Source organism: Bombyx mori, chromosome 11 (genome assembly GCF_030269925.1).
Source record: "Bombyx mori chromosome 11, ASM3026992v2".
Lineage (NCBI taxonomy): Eukaryota > Metazoa > Arthropoda > Insecta > Lepidoptera > Bombycidae > Bombyx > Bombyx mori.
This window is the reverse complement of record NC_085117.1, coordinates 719,760-740,556: the sequence shown is the minus strand read 5'-3', so window position 1 is coordinate 740,556 and position 20,797 is coordinate 719,760. Positions and strand designations below refer to the sequence as shown.

The window sequence follows — 20,797 nt, the reverse complement described above, 5'->3', positions numbered from 1 at the left end:
GTTAACATTTTGTGATTTAATTTTCATTTAATCAGTAACTTTTTACAAATGCAAATACTTTTTTCAGTATATTTGATTAGATCGATATTGTAATAGCCATGGCGATGAAATGCGAAATTAAATCGATCAGCCTAATAGCGTTCTCTGACTCATTTAATTACATTTTTATACATTTTTATAGTTAAAACTATGGCGAAAGCTACGACAATTAAAGAAGCAATAAAAAAATGGGAAGAAAAAACTGGCCTACACGCCGCAACAGCCACAGAAGTGAATTTAATATTTCAATGGCCGCCAATTGAAAAAATGGATAATTCGTTAGCTTCTTTAGTTAATTGCGAGTAAGTTTATTAAAATAAAGTGCTTTTCTTTTTCCCAGCGTTTTCCCGGTCTAGTGCCAAGGCTCGCTTTCCTACTTTAAGCTCCTGCATATTTCCCGGTGTTCGGCATCCTTCTGGGTGAGGTTATTCTTCTCTATATCCGCCTTTACCACATCCAACCAGCTTTTCTAGGGCCTACAGCAGAATCTTGGACCTGGTACCTTGAGACATCTTATTCCGACGGAATCTGGGAGCCTGCGGCTTAATTACAAAAAAAAAATTGAAATCATTTTTCGGGATTGTGAAATTTATTTTTACAAAAAAGTGCTTAATAGCATTGGCCACTTGATCGCTTTGCCTACGTCTCTTCACAAGATTTAGTTTGTTATAAGACATCTGTGTTACATACCTGCACAAAGTATCTAGAAATTTCTACTTCAATTATTATTTCTGGTTTGACTTTTTTTGTTACTTTAGAGACTTTAAGGACTGGATTTAAACTTAATGGCGCTCCTGGGCACCGATCCACCCCAATATTGGAATTTTACATAAACTTATCGTTGAATATTTTTTTTCAAAATTCATAGATTTATTTATTTTATTTATTAGGCACACAGTACACATCACAAGCTAAGAAGATAAAATGGTAACGCAAATAAATCCAAAAAACGAATATTTTGCAAAAAAAAAAAAAACAATTAAGATATTATGGCCTGGTAACGAGATCTTTGAACCAAATCTTATTTCTTCTGTTATACTTTTAAATGATAAATGAAATGAAGAGAAATGTGATTAAGTTGCTTAATTTAAGACTTTAAAGAGTTGGGACGAAACTAAATGAAACGAAACAAGATGCGATGAAATAAAGGCTCAGTAAAATTTGAGTTATATAATGTGATTTTTTCAGTGGCCAATTTGCAAGAGCCCGAGAAGTTGAAATCCAGCGATTTGTTTAATTTCCACACATTTGTGCATTCTCAAAAATGCTAAACAGTTAATTAGCCACCCATAATACATACACTTTTAAATTAAATTAAATACATACAGCTTCGTCCTGCCAAAAAGTTCCCAAGTAGTTCCGATGATTCCATACGTAAGCAAGGAGTTTAAAAAAAAAATTTTTTTTTCGACAGAAAACTTAGCTTATCCACGAACATGATAGAAAAGGTAACGGGATTGAATAGCTTAAAAAAGCTCCGAATTCTTTCACTTGGACGAAATTATATCAAATCTTTCGCCGGTATGGTAAGCATTAGGGGTTTTGTATGATAATTCTTAGTCTTTACTTAGTATGGCCAAGATCGAACACTGAGCTTTTTCGGACATATCATACGATCTCCAAGACATAGAAAAGTTTCTCATTCTTGGGCAGGTGCAGGTTCAGGCCTGAGCATATTGTATCGAAAGGGGTTCGTTGGCATCGCCCCTAATCCCTTTCTCACCAATCGTTTGGGTCCTACGTACCACGGCGTGCGTTCCGATTGAATGTTCAAGATGATTACGTCGTCTCGTTTTTACCATCGTCCCGCCTTCCACTAGAGAAGAGTCCGTACTACCTAGAATCGCTGCATTCATCGACAATGCCTTTCCAGGGTTCTCTCAATCACGTACCATCCGGCTCTAGAATTTACTCCCCTCCATAATAATATGACATGTCCTTCTTTAGATAACGGTATACAGCGACTTGGCTTTACCCCTGGCATTGCTGACGACGATTAGCTAAGGGGACCGACCACAAATTTAATCATAGGCTCGTTTGCCTAAAATGCCAATTAAAAATTAACAATTACGTCATTGTGTGCTTTTAGTTTATTTATTACACAATCTTCCAGGAATCACTGGGAGACACCTTAGAAGAGTTATGGGTCTCTTACAATCTAATAGAGAAACTAAAGGGCGTTCACGTTTTGAGGAACCTGAGAGTGTTATATATGAGCAACAATTTGGTAAAAGAGTGGAGTGAATTCAATAAGCTACAGGTCTGTGTTCGCGGTGGCGAGAGACTTTTTTTTTCTACCTAAGCTGATGGGCTTGAGAGACTGCGTCAGCGTAGCCTTAACTAGTAGGTGAGCTTATGGGGCTCAAACTGGGAGTGTTGCTAACACTGGCCATAGCAAGAGCAGTGCTTTGCAGAATCTACCACCGGATCGGAAACGTGACCCGCTGGGAAGATCCGCCGAGAAACTCAGTGGGCTGTGTCTATGGGTTAATTTTCCCGTCGAGCCCTTCGTCGCAAGCGACGGGTTCGGCGAGGACGGTGACCGATGCTTGAGGTATCTAAAAGCACCGTTAATGTATCGGAAGGATCCGTAATGATGTGTAACAAGAGACGAAGAATAAACGTTGTGAAGACGATAGTCTGAGATAATGATTACGGGTTGTGTTGCCATCACGCGCTTGGGAAAAACGACAAAGGACAGATCTTCCTAAGAGCGTGTGATATTGCGCGGTAGATTGACTACACAAATGTTGTTGCTCAGAACTTGTATAAATGCAATTACTGGTGGTAGGACGTCTTGTGAGTCCGCACGGGTAGGTACCACCGCCCTGCTTATTTCTGCCGCGAAGCAGTAATGCGTTTCAGGAGGCCCGACAGAAATGATAACTTAAACTAATCTAAGTTGAAATATTTATTATTGAAATTGTTTACTTTGAGAAAAGCTGTTATTACTTCAATTTTATGTATATTTAATATAATAATGTAATGAAAATTATAACATAAATAGAAAAGGTATAGTTGAGATTTACATGCTTTCTCAGTACCGCTGCCGTGTGCGTGAGAGAAAGAGACGCCAGACAGACTGGCGCCGTAACGCTTTACGTAACGAAGCGGCCTACCTTCCCGTAAAAAGTTATCACTGCAAAAATTGTTCGTTTAGTTTCTACTTCAGTTAATCCTTAACGACATTCTATTTGATTTTGTTGTTGATTAAAATGTAACTCTGACAGGACTTACCGAATCTAGATGACCTGCTGTTTGTCGGCAATCCTCTATACGACGCGTGTGAACTAGACACGTGGAGGTCTGAAGCCGCCCGACGTTTACCTAACTTGAAAAAACTGGACGGTGAAACAGTTCTAAGGGAGGACGACCCGCCTCTAACAGTCGCTAATATGCAGGTAAAAAAAATCTACAAATTTCCCTACAAACTTTTGGGCCGGAACCTGAGGAGCGAATTGTGTGAATTGTTTGATTTGTTAGTGTTTCTTCGGACTTAAACGTGCAATAGCAGTAGTCAATTAATAATTATTCAGAATCAGTTTAACCCACTGAATTTCTCGCCTGATCTTCCGGTCATCGTTCTCATCGAACCCGTCGCTTGACGAAGAGCTCGGCGAGTAAACTAACAGACACAGCCCCCTGAGTTTCTCGGGGATTTTCTCAGTGGGTCGCGTTTCCGATCCGGTGGTAAATTCTGCAAAGCACGGCTCTTGCTAGGGTTCGTATTAGCAACATCGTCAGGTTTGAGCCCCGTGGACTCACCTACTCGCACGGTTACGCCTGATCTTCTCAATGGGTCGCGATTACGATCCAGCAGTAGATTCAGGGAAAGCAGTTTTCTTAACCCAGAGCTAGTGTGAGAAAGTTCTCTCAGGCTGAACCCCGTAAGCTCACCTACTTAGCCGTGCGTGTTTGAAATAGCCCCCTAAGCTAGCAACGATTAGATAGAAAGAAAAAAACATATCTGAAAGTGCACGTGTGGGAAAATGAAATCGCAGAACGTGTTTTCTCGGGTTCTTCCAAAAAATACATTGAACTCTCAGTAAATAACCACCATTTTTCTTAGTCTTTATTTCATTCAATTTCATCTCGTGTCATTTACTGTCATCCCAATCGATAATTAATCGTCTTCATTTCATTTCGCTTCGTTTTATCATGTAACAGAATATGCCAATTACCATAATTAAAAATAGAAAAAAATTAAACAGTGGTAGTTTTCCAATTACAGAGCATAATGCGACTCAGTGACGCACAATGCCGAATTATGCTGAAGCTTAATTGGAACGTGAATTAGTTTTCAAATGCATCAGCAGAGTGCGCTAAGTTAGCACAGTTTTAATTAACATTGATTATTTCTAACAAACTACGACGAAACGAAAGCCTTACAATTTTTTCCAACATTAAATAATATTACTAACGATAATATAAACAAAATTTCGATCAATGCCAACTTAAAGAAAAACACTTGTCAATTTTCTGTCACTGAGTCGGTATCGATTGCGAGTATCACGCGAGAGCAGTACTTTTGAGAGTGCTCGATTGTGCGAAGCGTTGCTGTAGTTGGAACATTCAACGTTGAGCATTATGCCGCATAATGCGCTCTTGTGCTGTCATTGGAAAACTACCAATATTGTAATTGTTCAGGCGCCTGAATATATTCTGTGGTTTTTTCATAGACCTTTAATTTTTTTACCGCGAAAACCTATCACTGTGCTACACGTTAAAACGCTCTGAATTATATCCCAATTTTCTATTATTTTAATTCCAGCTTCACTGTAATTCCCGAACACTTGTCCTTTCAAACTAAGCAGTTTTAATAAGTCTATTACACATAAGTCGTTCCAACTTTATAGAACAGTAAACGAACAAAATAAAACAATTCAAATAATTTAGCTTCTTTAATTCGCGCCAAAATGTCTTCATCTGACAGATTCATTTAATGTTTGTGAAGGAATAACATCGTGTGATGAAAATCAAACCCAAAAAATATAATTTGCGTTATTACTGGTGGGACGGGCGTCTTCCGAACTCGGGTATACCAACCCCAGCAGTCTGCTTAATCATGACGCGAAACAGCAATGCGTTTCGCGTTGAAGTGCGGGATAGCCGTTGTTCTGTAAAAACTAAGATTAGGAACTCATGTTTCAGTGGGGGGGTCATTTACTATGTTGTTATTATTATGAGCCTAGATATCAGTAATACAGGTCTTTGAACTTAGTACGGACTTCAGCTCTTTCAAAGGTTAACAAAATAAATTATAAGGTTAATCTCTATTTGTATTTGTACTATAACCTTTCAGAGAAAAATAAATAAATTATCATTATTCCCGAGACACTATTTATGAACAAAAATGAAGACGTATGTACCTATATTAAATATGTTCAATTTGCTTCCAGCCTGACAGTGGAGACGCTGTTGAGACCTTGGTCAGTGTAGAGCCAAACGATTAATGGAAATTGTTATTACGAGCACGTGCGTCGATGAAAACGGTATTTAAATAAGTTACTGTGGCGGGTAGCCATCATACAACGCAAGATAATTGACTGATGCCTGAATCTCGCTTACGACATTTTCAAGATAAAGCGCATATATACAAGTTCCGAACAACAACATTTGGACCGTCGGTCTACCGAGCAATGTCATCCGCTCGGTGGAAGATTTTCCTTTCGTCGTCATATAAACCTCCAAACTGGTGACCTGCGACGGAACAATCACAACCTTCTGATTCATCATCAGCGCATCAAGAACTTCGGCTACCACAATCCCCGCATTCTCGCAGATAAAAGCACGTCATTGACAGTCGTCCCACAGCAAGCCAGCATCGCAGCCGACTCACCGCGCTTCCTGGTCCTACGGCACGCACCTACACTGCCTCATCGCGCAGCATTCAAGCTCAGTCTCGACTCACTGCAGACTTCGAGCAGCACTGGCGACAATCACGCAGCATTTCAAGCTCAGTTTCGACTCACCGCAAACTTCGAGCAGCACTGGCACTTGCAAGCTAATCTCAGCACGGACAACGATAACTAAATGACACGACCTCCGGTCTCGGAGGGGAGTGGTGTGGCGGTAGCCATCACAGAACACAAGATATTTGACAGATGCCTGAATCTCGCTTACGACATTTTCAAGATAAAGCGCATATATACAAGTTCCGAACAACAACATTCGGACCGTCGGTCTACCGAACAATATCATCCGCTCGGTGGAAGATCTTCCCTTTGTCGTTAAGCTCCCCAAATTACTATAGGCAAAAACTAGGCTTTTTGTTGTTTATCTGAAGGCAACATAATAGATTTAGTGATACATAGATAGTTTATGATAAAATGAAAATAATAAAAACGATTTGGAGCTGCTGTAAATGTAATTTTTATTGTGATTCGTTTTTTTGGCGTGTTAGCGTCTTATACATGGATGAATGCTGGTTACACGCACGAGAGATTGGCACGTCCCGCCCGAGCCCGAGCGTGCGAGCTAGAGCGCGGAACGAGCGATAGAGAGGCACAATCGGCTTTTTTTTCCTACCTAAGCTGAGAGCCTTGAGAGGCTATTTCAGCGTAACCTTAACTAGTAGGTGAGCTCACGGGGCTCAAACCTGACGACGTTGCTAACACTGGCCCTAGCAAGAGCCGTGCTTCGCAGAATCTACCACCGGATCGGAAACGTGACCCACTGAGAAGATCTGGCGAGAAACTCAGTGGGCTGAGTCTATGGGTTAATAAGCTCGTCGAACCCGTCGCTTGCGACCGGCCGGAGGACGATGACCGGTGCTTGTGGTACCTAAAAGCACTGTTAATGGATCGGGAGGATCCGTAATGACGTGTTTAGGGCGATGTCGACTGTTTACCATTCGGTCTACAGGATCGGGTATAGGTTAATTTTGAAAATCATTTCGCGTTATATTGCCGAGAGCTTTATACAAGAGCGTTCGCAGCAGACATGGATATAACCGTGCAGGCTTTCAACATACTATTAGATCGGTAGGAGCTCACCGTCGACTTGATGTTAAGCGATCCTTGGAGCTCGTGTCATCTCCTCAGTCAGGTTAGGATATCCTGGCCAACGCACGGCTTCTCAATACACCTTACCTTATACATCAGTAGTCAAGGAATTCATAACAGGAAAATTCACCGAGCAAATTCACAGGGATGACCAGGAAATATATTTCAAATTCAAAACAATACCAAAAAAATACAAAAAAAATATCTTTATTTACACTTAACACTAACTTCATACTAAAACGTAATATTATTTATTGTACAATCTTTACAGAAGGCATTCCTTTTACAATTCTTTAGTTTTTTATTTAAATCTAATCATTTATCATAACAAGTCTTTCACATGATTCGAAAAAAAAAAAAAACATTTGCATTGAACAAAATCTATGGTTAAACGACTTTTTTTTAAATTATTTACTGGATCAAGTCCTTTGAGCCAAATCTTCATTTAGTGTTTCATCAAGAAAACATGAAATGTAATAATGAAATGAAATAATCTCCATGATTTACAGGAATTTTCTACTCAACCAGAAGATTGTTAGTTTACTGTCTCTCGAAGTTTACATGCGTAATAATAAAAATGGATGCTTATTAACCATCTTTATATATATAATTATATAATTTTACTGTACGTGTGTATGGTATGGTTTCCTGGTGGTAGGACCCTCTTGGGAGTCCGTGCGGGTAGGTACCACCACCCTGCCTAATTCTGCCGTGAAGCAGTAATGCGTTTCGGTTTGAAGGGTGGGGCAACTGTTGTAACTATACTTGAGACCTAAGAACTTATATCTCAAGGTGGGTGGCGCATTTACGCTGTGGATGTCTATGGGCTCCAGTAACCACTTAACACCAGGTTGGCTGTGAGCACGTCCACCAATCTAAGCAATAAAAAAAAAGTCACTGAACTCCTCATAAACGGCTGGATTGATTTGAATTTTTTTTTTTGTATGCGTTTCTGTGGTGCCCTGGACGGTTTAGATTCACAAATCAGCCCGGCAGATGGCGCGGCAGTCGGTATCTAGGTTATCTATACTGCAACTACACGGGGACTTTTTGGCGGGAACGCGATGAGTCAAGTTGTATGATTTGTTTTATTTTGTCTTGACCTTAGAACTTATATCTCAAGGTGGGTGGCATATTTACGTTGTAGATGTCTATGGGATCTGGTAACCACTTTGCACCAGGTAGGCTGTGAGTTCGTCCACTCATCTAAAAAAAAGTACGTGTATTTCACTAGAAAAATTGGTACCCGCCTGCGGGATTCGAACACCGGTGCATCGCTACATACGAATGCACCGGACGTCTTATCCTTTAGGCCATGACTTCTAATATACGAGAATCATTTGTTTTAAGCCGGAGCAATTTAAGCCGGAGTTCATTCGTGCCATTCGCTGCTAACTCTTGCCCGACATGCCGACCTCAAAGGCTCGGGGCACTGCACTGAACATTATTCATCAAAGACACACAATACACCGGTCTGTATGGACTTATAACCGAAGGAGACTACAAATCATTCAGTCATCTGATCTCAAACTAGGTATAGATACATTAGGAACACCCAGACCAGCAATAAAAACAAAGTTGTTCATCATTGAAGTGTTTGCCCGATGTGGGAATCAAAACCACGACCCTCAGCTCTGCAGTCAGGGGCGTCAAATACAGCACCACTGTCTCGCCAGATCAGTCACGGACACAGTAGACCTGAAGAGCCCTTCGAAGAAAGCCTTCTGTCTCTTCTAAACATTCCCAGGTCATCCGTCACAGTTCAGTTCACATGTATATCCTTCTCAGATGCTGAGCGGTGGTGATGGCGTTGCACTGCGGACATATCTTCTTGGCTTTCAACGACTCCAGCCAGCAGACCTGAAATTCAAACAACGATATTTTCTGGTTGCAGGATACATTGTGGCATTTTATTAGCTTTAATTAAATTGTCTACTAATAATAATATATAGGATAGGTAATATGTTACTGCCATCTACAGGAGCAATGAGAAACTAATCGAGGGAAAGCCATCTAGTGGCCGACGCCCGTAAACATTTTAGTTACTCAACTCGAGTTGATTATATATAACTAATTTATGTGTATTATCTATGCTTTAAATTCAATAAATGAAATTCATTGGAAAATCGCTGACGTCATCAGTCGCTGACGTCACCGCTCGTTTCATCATATATATTGCGCGTGTTATAGCTGTTGAGTCCCGTTGAGAAATGAAGGTAGTTGTATTTTTTACTCGACGAGGAGCTAGCACAGTTCCGCCGGTACCAACCCCCCCCCCCCCTCCCCACCTCACGAAGAAGGTGTTAATGCGTGAACACATGCATTTTTTTTGTTTTCCTTGTAGGCAGACGAGCATATAGCCCACCTGATGGTGAGTGGTTACCGTGGCCCGTGGACTTCAGCAATGCCAGGGGCAGAGCCAAGCCGCTGCCTACTTTGCATTACAATTAAAATCTCACATCTAATCCGAACGGTTAATGTTTCCGTGAACTTTAACTATTAGGTACCACAAGCCGGTCACACTGGGACGCGTCTACTACATGACTCATCGCTCAAGTTTGAGTATAATGTACTGACCTCACAGTAGACATGCCAGCACTGTATTGAGACGGCCGGAGACACGTATGACCCGAGACATATAAGACACTTTGACTGAAACAAAAATCAATTACAGTCTCAAAAACACCATTGTGCTAAGTTTTGGGGATAACGACAAAGGGAAGATCTTCTACCACATCCTTGAAGCCAGCAGGGCTCGAGTATAATGACATCCTTGTATTGAGATAGCAAACATTTATGAATGAAAAATAGAAAAACTATTAAGGTAGACTATTATTAGGTAAAATAGGTATGTAGGGCTTTCTGTTCAATAATCTTCTAATTCAATAAACTTTGATAATTATATAATTATATTTTTTTTACGGGGTATTTTGTAGCACCAATTTTTCTAATGAAATACGTACTCAACAAATGTTCACGATTGACTTTCACGGTGAAGGAATAACATCGTGTAATAAAAGGGGGTGGGGCAGCCGTTGTAACTAACTATACTGAGACCTTATAACTTATATCTCAAGGTGGGTGGGGCATTTACGTTGTAGATGTCTATGGGCTCCAGTAACCACTTAACACCAGGTGGGCTGTGAGCTCGTCCAACCATCGAAGCAATAAAAAAAGAAAAAAAAACCTGTTTGGTATATGCAAGCTTAACTTGAAAATGTCATAAGCGAGATACAGGCATCTGTCAAATATCTGGCGTTGTGTAACAGTCACCACCACAAATTAAGCTATATTTTAAATAGTTATTGGTGGAATAGCCAATTTTTTATTGTGTAATAATACATACCTCTGCGGCACCGTTCTGTTTCTTCTCCATATCCTTTATTTTCGCCTTTAAAGCCTGGATCCTTGTCTGAAAATACAAGTTATAATAACATTATGTATCGGAGTACAAACTGCAAAGCAGACATTAACGTTTGTAAGGTGCATCAGAGGTTGTACAATAGAGACTTTGATTAATGAATAGCCAATAGCTACCTGCCAGGTCTACAAGGTACCCTGAGGTAGGGTACTAATAACTCTTCAGAGGTTCGGAGTTCGGTCTTATACCTTCCACTCTCCCAATCAAAAATTTTTTTTTAAGTGAAACTTCTTTAGCACATTGAGAGTAAAATTTAACTCGCAAAATAGATTCGTTACGGCTAGAGAGAAAAGATACAATTTACGACGAGCGAGAGTGAGAGAATAGACAGAGCGTCTCCCCACGCTTTTTTTACAATAAAATTATTTTTCCTTACACTATTTTTAATTTAAATTTATTATAATTTATTTTTTAGTTGGATTTTCTATAAAAGCGTATTTTTTGTTTTTTAAATTATTATTTGTTTTTCATTTTAGCTGAATTTCAATTTTTAAATAATTTTTTTTATATTCAATTGTCATCGGTCCTTAATAAGTATGCCAATTTTCGAGTTAATCCGACGTTTTGTAGGGGGTCAAAATCATGTTCAAATATTCCGTTACATACATACTAACGTACATACGTCGGAAGCTAATAAAAGCGTATTAACAATATTACCCACCTCAGCGCTGGCTTCCACTAAGCCGTTGCATTTGGGAGTTGGCTCTTCAATTCTATCTTCAGTCTCAGTTTCATTGGTTGTTTGCATATCAGTCTGATCTTCGTTCGTTTGATGTTCATCCTGATAACATATAAAAATATATATATGTCGGCGGCAGCGCCACCAGGGATGGCTGAGCGGTAGGTTCCGTTATCACTCGTATTTGGTTGAACTCAGTTTATAAAAAGTCAATAAAACCTTTTGAATAATAATTATTGAAACTCAACACACACAACTTTCACAATGACAGGATAAACCGACAGTTTCGTTGCACATACCGACATACCGACTGACTGACTGACTGACTCACTGACTGAGACGGACCGACCGTCCGATACGGACTGAATGACTGTCTGACACGGAATGCCACGACTCTGTCCACGTACCGCCATTTTATAACTGTGGCGTTACGGAGTCTACCCTTCATTTTGTGATATTTATCAAAACAACATTTCATCATTTAAAATAATAATCAAAACCACCGTCTTAATATTACTAAAAGTCGTCAACCACGACACGGCCATTCTGTCACTTTGACGTTTGTGTATCGTTGATATTCCGAACTATTGACCCGGATGCGACACGGCCATCCTGTGTTACACACGTCCTCGTGTGTTAATCTGAAACAAAAGCCAATACCGCACAGTATCATTCACGCTCGGCCATATCTGACCACTCTACTAAAATAAAAGTCTTGTGTCATCACAAATTCTATAACGACATTGAAAGATTACACAAACGAAAATAAGTGATTTACTACTGCTGCAAGTCATCCCTGTGACTACAAGTGTTCAATGATAGTCATCCCTGTGACTACAAGTGTTCAATGATAGTCATCCCTGTGACTACAAGTGTTCAATGATAGTCATCCCTGTGACTACAAGTGTTCAATGATAGTCATCCCTGTGACTACAAGTGTTCAATGATAGTCATCCCTGTGACTACAAGTGTTCAATGATAGTCATCCCTGTGACTACAAGTGTTCAATGATAGTCATCCCTGTGACTACAAGTGTTCAATGATAGTCATCCCTGTGACTACAAGTGTTCAATGATAGTCATCCCTGTGACTACAAGTGTTCAATGATAGTCATCCCTGTGACTACAAGTGTTCAATGATAGTCATCCCTGTGACTACAAGTGTTCAATGATAGTCATCCCTGTGACTACAAGTGTTCAATGATAGTCATCCCTGTGACTACAAGTGTTCAATGATAGTCATCCCTGTGACCCTAATCGACAGTCATCCCTGTGACCCTAATCGACAGTCATCCCTGTGACCCTAATCGACAGTCATCCCTGTGCCCCTAATCGACAGTCATCCCTGTGACCCTAATCGACAGTCATCCCTGTGACCCTAATCGACAGTCATCCCTGTGACCCTAATCGACAGTCATCCCTGTGACCCTAATCGACAGTCATCCCTGTGACTCTAATCGACAGTCTCTTTATGAGAACCATCGCATATAGATTTCTCGACAAGAGAACATTCGGCACCAGATTCCAAATAAAAATAAAAACGACTCACCAGATTTTTCTCATTTACCAAAATACCCGATGTTACGCAGCTACTGGCACGTCACAGCGTCGCTCTGCTGCTGCGTTGCTCGCGGCCGTAGATGACATCGCGCCATCAATTTGCCTCGGCGGCAACTCGTAGCAATGTTTTTGCTTAGATGGGTGGACTATGCACGAGCTCACAACCCACCCGGTGCCATGTAGTTATTGGACCCCACAGACATCCACAACGCAAACGCGTCATCCATCCCGAGATACAAGTTCCAAGGTCTCAGCATAGCTACAACCGCTGCCCCACCATTCAAACCGAAATACACCACTGCTTCACGGCAGAAATAGGCAGGGTGACGGTACCCGTGCGGTCGATGGCACTATACGGAGCACCCGTCTGGTGCCACGTCCTTACCCACGAGAAAGTCGCCGCGCTGCGACGCCGGCAGCGCGCGATCGCATTCAGAGTCATTCAAGGATACCTCACAGTCTCCTACGAGGTGGCGCGCCCTAGCGCAAGTGTAGCTGGAGCGCGGGGGCTCCAATCTCGGCAGTCCGTGCTGGAGGCGTGGTCTCGTCGTTTGGCGGACCCGTCGGCCGGCCTCCGTACCGTCGAGGCGATCTGCCCGGTTCTCGCGGACTGGTTAGGCCGCGACCGCGGAAGACTCACCTCCGGCTACCTGTGCAGACTCACAAGACATTTTACCACCACGCAAACTTTTTACCACAGCAAATCTTACCAGCCACCACGCAAACTACAATTTTGCGGGTTCCACCTCTCCTACACGATGTTACTCCCACACTGCGGAAGCCAACCGCAAACACTTGTCAAGCACGCACTTCACCAGAAAAACTGGCATCCGCCAGCGGGACCCGAACCCCGCCGCATCGCCAGACACGAACGCACCGGACGTCTTATCTTACAGGTCACGATGACTTCAGATGTGTCCATTTTTCTTCCCCACGGAAACTTGCTTGCTTTCTTGTTTGCTTGCTTGCTGGAGCCCGAAGTCATCGAACGTGTAATGTTATTGGTATTGAATCTAGTAGATTCTAAAGTTTCAGCGACAATTCACAGTCTCATGTCCTGGTTTACTGCACTAGTGCCATGTAACTGTAGCAGTAGTCATTGGCTTAAAAACGATTCGTGTCGGAACTACTCACTCGTCATGACAGATCCATTATTGCGATCGAAGTTTCACTTGAGACTTGCACTTGCCTTAATTTCTTGCAATAGCTTGTTACGTGTCGTATTTCCGCTAGTAAATGCCATGTGATAAGGCGAGAGTCAACTGGGCAACATGAGCCAGAACGTAAGATGTGACGATTTCTTCGTGGCTCAGATCTTCCATCGAGGTAGCAGACGTTATTACACAACTTGCGTATGCTGCATTCACGCTTTTGTGGCTTACCATTGCTTAAATTGATAAGCGTCGCAGCAAGAATTTTGCATAACGAGCGAGAAATAAGTCGCAAATGCCTCCATGTGACACTTACTTGTCAAATCCGCGACAACGTGATAAGCCACCGCCTTTCAGGGCCCCACTGAAGACTACAATGAGCTATGCACCATCCAGTAGACGTTCATCGAGGTACATATCAACCATAGCGCACCAAGCACATGGATCGGCATCTGTCTGTTCCCGATGAATTTTCGACCCGTGATCTCAGATATCGTTACTGGTATTCTGATTTCTGATCTGCATCATGTTTTTTTCGCTGTACTTCGAATATGTTCAAACACGTCACGCCATTGAGAGTAGAGTCCTGATCTCACTTCTGATGTCGGCGGCAGCGCCACCAGGGATGGCTGAGCGGTAGGTTCCGTTATCACTCGTATTTGGTTGAACTCAGTTTATAAAAAGTCAATAAAACCTTTTGAATAATAATTATTGAAACTCAACACACACAACTTTCACAATGACAGGATAAACCGACAGTTTCGTTGCACATACCGACATACCGACTGACTGACTGACTGACTCACTGACTGAGACGGACCGACCGTCCGATACGGACTGAATGACTGTCTGACACGGAATGCCACGACTCTGTCCACGTACCGCCATTTTATAACTGTGGCGTTACGGAGTCTACCCTTCATTTTGTGATATTTATCAAAACAACATTTCATCATTTAAAATAATAATCAAAACCACCGTCTTAATATTACTAAAAGTCGTCAACCACGACACGGCCATTCTGTCACTTTGACGTTTGTGTATCGTTGATATTCCGAACTATTGACCCGGATGCGACATATATATATATACTGGGTGTGATAGGAAAATTTTGGCCCATCTGATGTTTAGTTACCGTTACCGTTAAGCACGTTACTTTTAAGTATTACTGCTTCACGGCAAAAATAGGCAGGGCGGTGGTACCTACCCGTGCAGACTCACAAGAGGTCCTACCACCAGTAAATTATGAAGTTTTTTTTTTGTTCATTGAGTGACTCTTCTCAATCATTATTTGACATAGATCTCTGGCAAAGTAACAAATCTGGCTGCCTGTGTTTCCAGATAGTATGGAAGAACTCTATTCTGACAGCGGGAGATGTAATTATAAAAACTAGTAGTCCCACGGTAGTCGAAATTCGACTGTAATTAATTGAAATTATAAGTTTGTACACTATTATAATTCTATTGCCAAAAACTAATAAACTTCTATAACTACAGATTTCGCCAAGACTACACTTTAGGTAAATATTAAAAAAGACAAACAATATTTAATCTATTCTCAATTTGACCACAGACGTCAAGAACAAAAGTTTGACAATAAATAAATAGTATGCATGCGTGTGTGCGTCAAATACATGGCATGTAGTGTGTGTAATGTTTTCTTTATTGAATTAATGTATTTTTTAAACACAATTTAAAAAAAATATTAATATTCTGCACTCCTTCTCCATATTTATGCTCTATAAGTGTGGGAAATTTCATACTCGCGCAATTTTCGTAAAAAGGGATACAAGTTTTAGCTTCACGTATTAATATAATAAAAATAGAGATGAGGGAATCATCTTGAACAATTCCTTACAGTAACCATTATGGAACTATTAATTATATAACCATAGACTATTCATAGACCCCAGAGAATCCAAATGACCCACTGATGAGGCAGGCATATGTCAGTGAACACTTACATCGGGTGCTATCCGAGACGGAGAATACTGCGGCGGTCCATACAGCTCTGTGTCTTCATCACCATCCACCACCTGAAGAAAATAATTAGAAAAAAAAAATGGTTCATACACCCAAAATTTTCATCTGTTCAGCATAGTTTCTATTTCTATTCTAACTATACTGAGATTTTAAAACTTATATCTCAAGGTGGGTGGCGCATTTACGTTGTAGATGTTTATGGGCTCCAGTAACCACTTAACACCAGGTGGGCTGTGAGCTCGTCCACCTAGCAATAAAAAAATATAATTATAAACATCATCATCTTCTTTCTTCTGCTGTCCTTCTCCCAGTCACCTGGGGTCGGCACAACATGTTTTCTCCTTCCCTACTCCTCTATCATATACCATTTGTTCGCTCACTCCCCTCTTACACATATCGTCTTTCACGCTATCCATCCATTTCTTTTTTTTTTTTATTGCTTAGATGGGTGGACGATCTCACAGCCCACCTGATGTTAAGTGGTTACTGGAGCCCATAGACATCTACAACGTAAATGCGCCACCCACCTTGATATATAAGTTGTAAGGTCTCAGTATAGTTACAACGGCTGCCCCACCCTTCAAACCGAAACGCATTACTGCTTCACAGCAGAAATAGGCAGAGTGGTGGTACCCACCCGCGCGGACTCACAAGAGGTCCTACCACCAGTAATTACGCAAATTATAATTTTGCGGGTTTCACTTTTATTAAACGATGTTGTTCCTTCACCGTGTAAGTCAATCGTGAACATTTGTTGAGTACGTATTTCATTAGAAAAATTGGTACCCGTCTGCGGGATTCGAACACCAGTGCAGCGCTTCAACACGAATGCACCGAACGTCTTATCTTTTAGGCCACGACGACTTCATTCTTAGGTCTTTTCTTGTCATTCTTAGGTCATTTCTTCCTAGGTCTACTTCTTCCTCATCTATATATAAATATATACACAAATAATATCTAACCACAGTTCATTCACACAACGATCAACCACATATGAGGAGTTCTTGGTGACTTTGCAAGCAGAAAACTTGTGTGAATTGCCTTTATTTTGTTAATTCGTATCTCCAGGTCTATATGTGTGATAACGGTAGTTTGTTCATTGTCTAGTGTATGTTTTTTTTTTTTTCCTACCTAGGCGATAGCCTTGAGAGGCTATTTCAGCTTCACCCTAACGTTTGTAGGTGAGCTCACGGGGCTCAACCGGAGAGTTGCTAACACTGACCCTAGCAAGAGCCGTGCTTCGCAGAATCTACCACCGGATCGGAAACGCGACCCACTGAGAAGATCCGGCGAGAAACTCAGTGGGCTGTGTCTATGGGTTAGTTCGCTCGTCGAGCCCTTCGTCGCAAGCGACGGGTTCGACGAGGACGGTGACCGGTGCTTGTGGTGCCTAAAAGCACCGTTAATGGACCAGGAGTGTCTGTGAAAGAACATAAATGAATGCCAGTAAACCAAAATAAACTAAATTACTTCATCTTAGCTTTACATCTTTCATATAACAGGACATAAGGAATAAGAATTTGCTTAATGGTCTCACTACCGGGCTATAACATATTCAAAAAAGTCTAGCTTGATAAGAAACTTTTTTTTTTGTATATACTTACCAGCGCTTGATCATTGGAAGCCCTACGGACACATGTGGCTGCCCTTGAATCCGCATCCTGCAGAGCCGTCGCTCTGACCCTCCACTCACCGCACCACTGGTATTCAGCACCAAACCCGCTGGCTGAAGGTTCGTCATTCTGTGAAGATATTTCAAGTTATATTTAAATCATACCCGTCAAAGCACACGATTGCTTGAAGCAGCCAAGATGCAACCAAGATGTAATTAATTATACTCACTTCTACGTCGATGCTGCCCTCCTCCGAGCTGGTATCAGGTATGTCTTCATCCATCTCTGCTCCTGTTCTCTTGAGGCACCTCAAGGCGTGCCTCTGTAGTTTGGAGGTTGGTAAGGTTGTATTGCAAACAGGACACTCTCCATTTTGTGGGGGAGGAGTGCTTCTCCGACGAGCCCGGAGACGGCGGAGGCGGTTCGCGTGTACTCGCTGCAGATAAATATTGAAATCCTACTAATGTTATAAATGGGAAAGCTTTTCAAGACGGATGAGGTTGTTTGTTATTCTTTAGGTTTTAACATACAATAATGATGGAATATTAACTTGATATCAGTTTGGTATCGGTCAAAATGGACAATTGTACTTGTCGTGGCGTGTAACCTACGACAGAATATACGATGACTGAACATAAACTAAGGAAAGACTTGACAGGTGTGATTCAAAAAAAATGGAAATGGACGAAAATAGACTGGCAGTAGGATTCTTTTCAATGCCTTCTTAAAATACATACACGAAATAGACAACAAACAAATGAGCCAATCCTTTTAGTACTATAATGAAACATGACCGCTGGACATGGCTTTTCTGTCTTCTAAAAAGTTCACTGACATCACCGTAAATTCCCATCATTTTAGTGTGTTATTAATTCACTTAAGCTCATTTCCCCAGGTATGTGGTGACTGGCATGATTTTCATGTAACCATTTAGCCCCAGGAGAGCTATGAAGTTGTTGTTGAATTTTGTATGTATTATTTATGTTCAAAAAAAACCTTGACATCTTTGCGAATGTACTCTCTACACTCTTATATCTGTATAGCTAACCGATTGTAAATATAACAGATATTGTCTGTGTTTACCTCCAGAACAATATTCAACTGAAGTAGGAGTGTGTGTGTTTATGATTTATTTCAGTTTATTATTGACATTTAGCAACCTTTTGAATGAGGAGCTTCAGAACAATTCTTTCAAGATATCTTGCACTTGTTCAAGTGATGTGTGCAGATAATGTGTACAATACAAGTTTAAATAAATAACTATCCTAAAGAGTTGTATGAAGTGCACAGAATTGCCATTTCTTTGAAACATCTCTTAATAATCAAGTAATTGAAATAAACTTGCATAATCGTACAAAAGTTTTAGACAACAAACTGTGGGCTGTCGATCTATCAAACTTATTCCACTTGCTACTCAGTTTTTTTTTTTTTATTGTCATGTTTTTTATTTATTTTATTGCTTTGATGGAAGGACTAGCTCACAGCCCACCTGGTGTTAATTGGTTACTAGAGCCTATAGACATCTACAACATAAATGCACCACCCACCTTGAGATATAAGTTCTAAGGTCTCAGTACAGTTACAATGGCTGCCTTCAAGCCGAAACGCATTATTGCTTCACGGCAGAAATAGGCAGGGTGGTGGTATCTAACGGCTCGGATCCACATGAGGTTCTACACCAGTAAAAAATATTATTGTATCTAATCTCTTCAAATATTAAGCATACTATACATATCAAGAACTTTTTGTTAATTTTACTTGCATGTTTGTTGTTTTCAAATAAATGCTATTTCAAACACTGAACCAAACAAGACTACAGTATCAAAAGAAATTGGCAGCATATATTTCAAAGGACAAAGGTGAAAAAACATTGATATATTATTATTGATAAGTTACAAGGTAACAAGATGTAAAACCTATACTTCTAAGTATCCAAATTAATATTACAAATGCGAAGGTCTGTTCTGTTTGTTTGCCTTTTTTATTGACGTGTACCTTTTTAAAAGTATTAGGTCAAAAGAACGACACAGGCTACCTTTAATACGGAAAAGACGTCTCGCCCTCACGATAAACTGCACTAAGCCTTTTCCTTGAGCGCGCAAATGAAACCACAAGTAACAACAATATTATTCACCTGGTAAACATCGCTGCCGGGACACCCTGTGACATCGATACCTTCATCAAGTTCAACGTTTGTACTGGATCCGGGAACAGCTGCATTAACATTGTTACTAACACTATTTACACTTAATTTCCTTTTCGAAGCACTGCCGGTGAGTTTGTTGAGCCTAGCTAATTCCAAATCTAAATGATGTTCCAATTCACCTTGACGCACGGTACAACTACACACCGGACAATTCGGTAATTCACTAACTTTTTTTCTACTTCTAACACTATTTAATATTACATTCTCGTCGTATATTTGCCCGTAATTAGTATTATGCTCATTCACGTTATTCGAACAGCCCTCCATGTTATTGTACATCAAAACTGGTAACATATTAGAAATTAATTTAAAATTTGTTTTGTTTTGAGTGTTTTATAAATCTGATTACATCGCGATTTTTGTGATTGATTAACGTTTTCTACCGTTTTAAAGATGTTAATGGGAGTTCGATTGTCATGTACGAACTCATCTTGCTGTAATTTATTTATTTATTTACGTAATAAACGCCGATAAATTGTTTCAAAACAATAGTTACAGTACAGAGTAGAGATCGTTTACACTTTTTTATTCCAATTTTTGATGTTTTAGATTTCTAGTGAAGTGATCAAGATTTACAGCCGGACAAATCGGAAGAATCGATTTCGTAAAAAAATATTTTTCGAACTAAAACATTTTGAAATTAAATAAAAAAAATTCTGTAATACACAATGATAATCAAAGTGATTAATTATTATTATTAGAGTGAATACGTATAAAACAGAAATGTAACCAATAAATATTCCATACAGCTTTGAATCGAAAACAAAATCGATTAAGTTCAACAGAGTTCCCATTAATAGTCAATGTTACATCAAACAATTCCAACTAATTTAAAGTTCATGAGGTGTAAAATTGTGTCATTCGCTTGAATCTCAACATACATTTGGTGAACACTATGAACTGTCGACTCTAAAATCGATTTTGCTTGTCGGCTATTAACATTATAACATAACATCAGTATTTACTTCAATTTTCACGAATTGTAAAATTAATTAAAACCGCTTTTACGGTTTAATCTTACGTTTTTGATCATTATTATACGCTTATTTTGCGACTTTTCTTATATACTTTACAGGTTTCGTGGCTAAGACATCAATTTAAATAGTAAAAAGAGTTTTGATTAAGATAAAAAAAATCGAATA

At 40.3% G+C, this 20,797-nt stretch overlaps 3 protein-coding genes across 5 annotated transcripts in view; 1 reads left to right on the top strand and 2 right to left on the bottom strand.

Moving 5' to 3' along the window:
• LOC134199623 (uncharacterized) overlaps positions 1-20,797 on the bottom strand; it is a 500,100-nt gene that overhangs the window by 408,639 nt on the left and 70,664 nt on the right. The gene's annotated exons all lie outside the window — the stretch shown is intronic.
• Positions 73-6,398, top strand: LOC101743484 (dynein axonemal light chain 1). Its single transcript, XM_004922124.5, has 5 exons — positions 73-341; positions 1,454-1,565; positions 2,153-2,299; positions 3,270-3,440; positions 5,439-6,398. The coding sequence occupies exons 1-5, from the start codon at positions 190-192 to the stop codon at positions 5,490-5,492; spliced, it is 636 nt and encodes a 211-aa protein (XP_004922181.1). The 5' UTR covers positions 73-189; the 3' UTR covers positions 5,493-6,398.
• Positions 7,235-20,227, bottom strand: LOC101743099 (E3 ubiquitin-protein ligase Rnf220). 2 transcript variants are annotated; one of them, XM_004922121.5, is made up of 8 exons: positions 19,584-20,227; positions 17,679-17,885; positions 17,441-17,578; positions 15,818-15,889; positions 11,126-11,245; positions 10,390-10,455; positions 9,621-9,695; positions 7,235-8,903 (listed from the first exon to the last, which is right to left on the bottom strand). In XM_004922121.5, exons 1-8 carry the CDS (start codon positions 19,947-19,949, stop codon positions 8,811-8,813), a joined length of 1,137 nt encoding a protein of 378 aa, XP_004922178.3. In that variant the 5' UTR covers positions 19,950-20,227; the 3' UTR covers positions 7,235-8,810. The 2 variants fall into 2 exon arrangements, with proteins under 2 accessions (XP_004922178.3, XP_012548764.2); XM_012693310.4 differs by having other exon boundaries at positions 17,679-17,906; positions 19,584-20,209.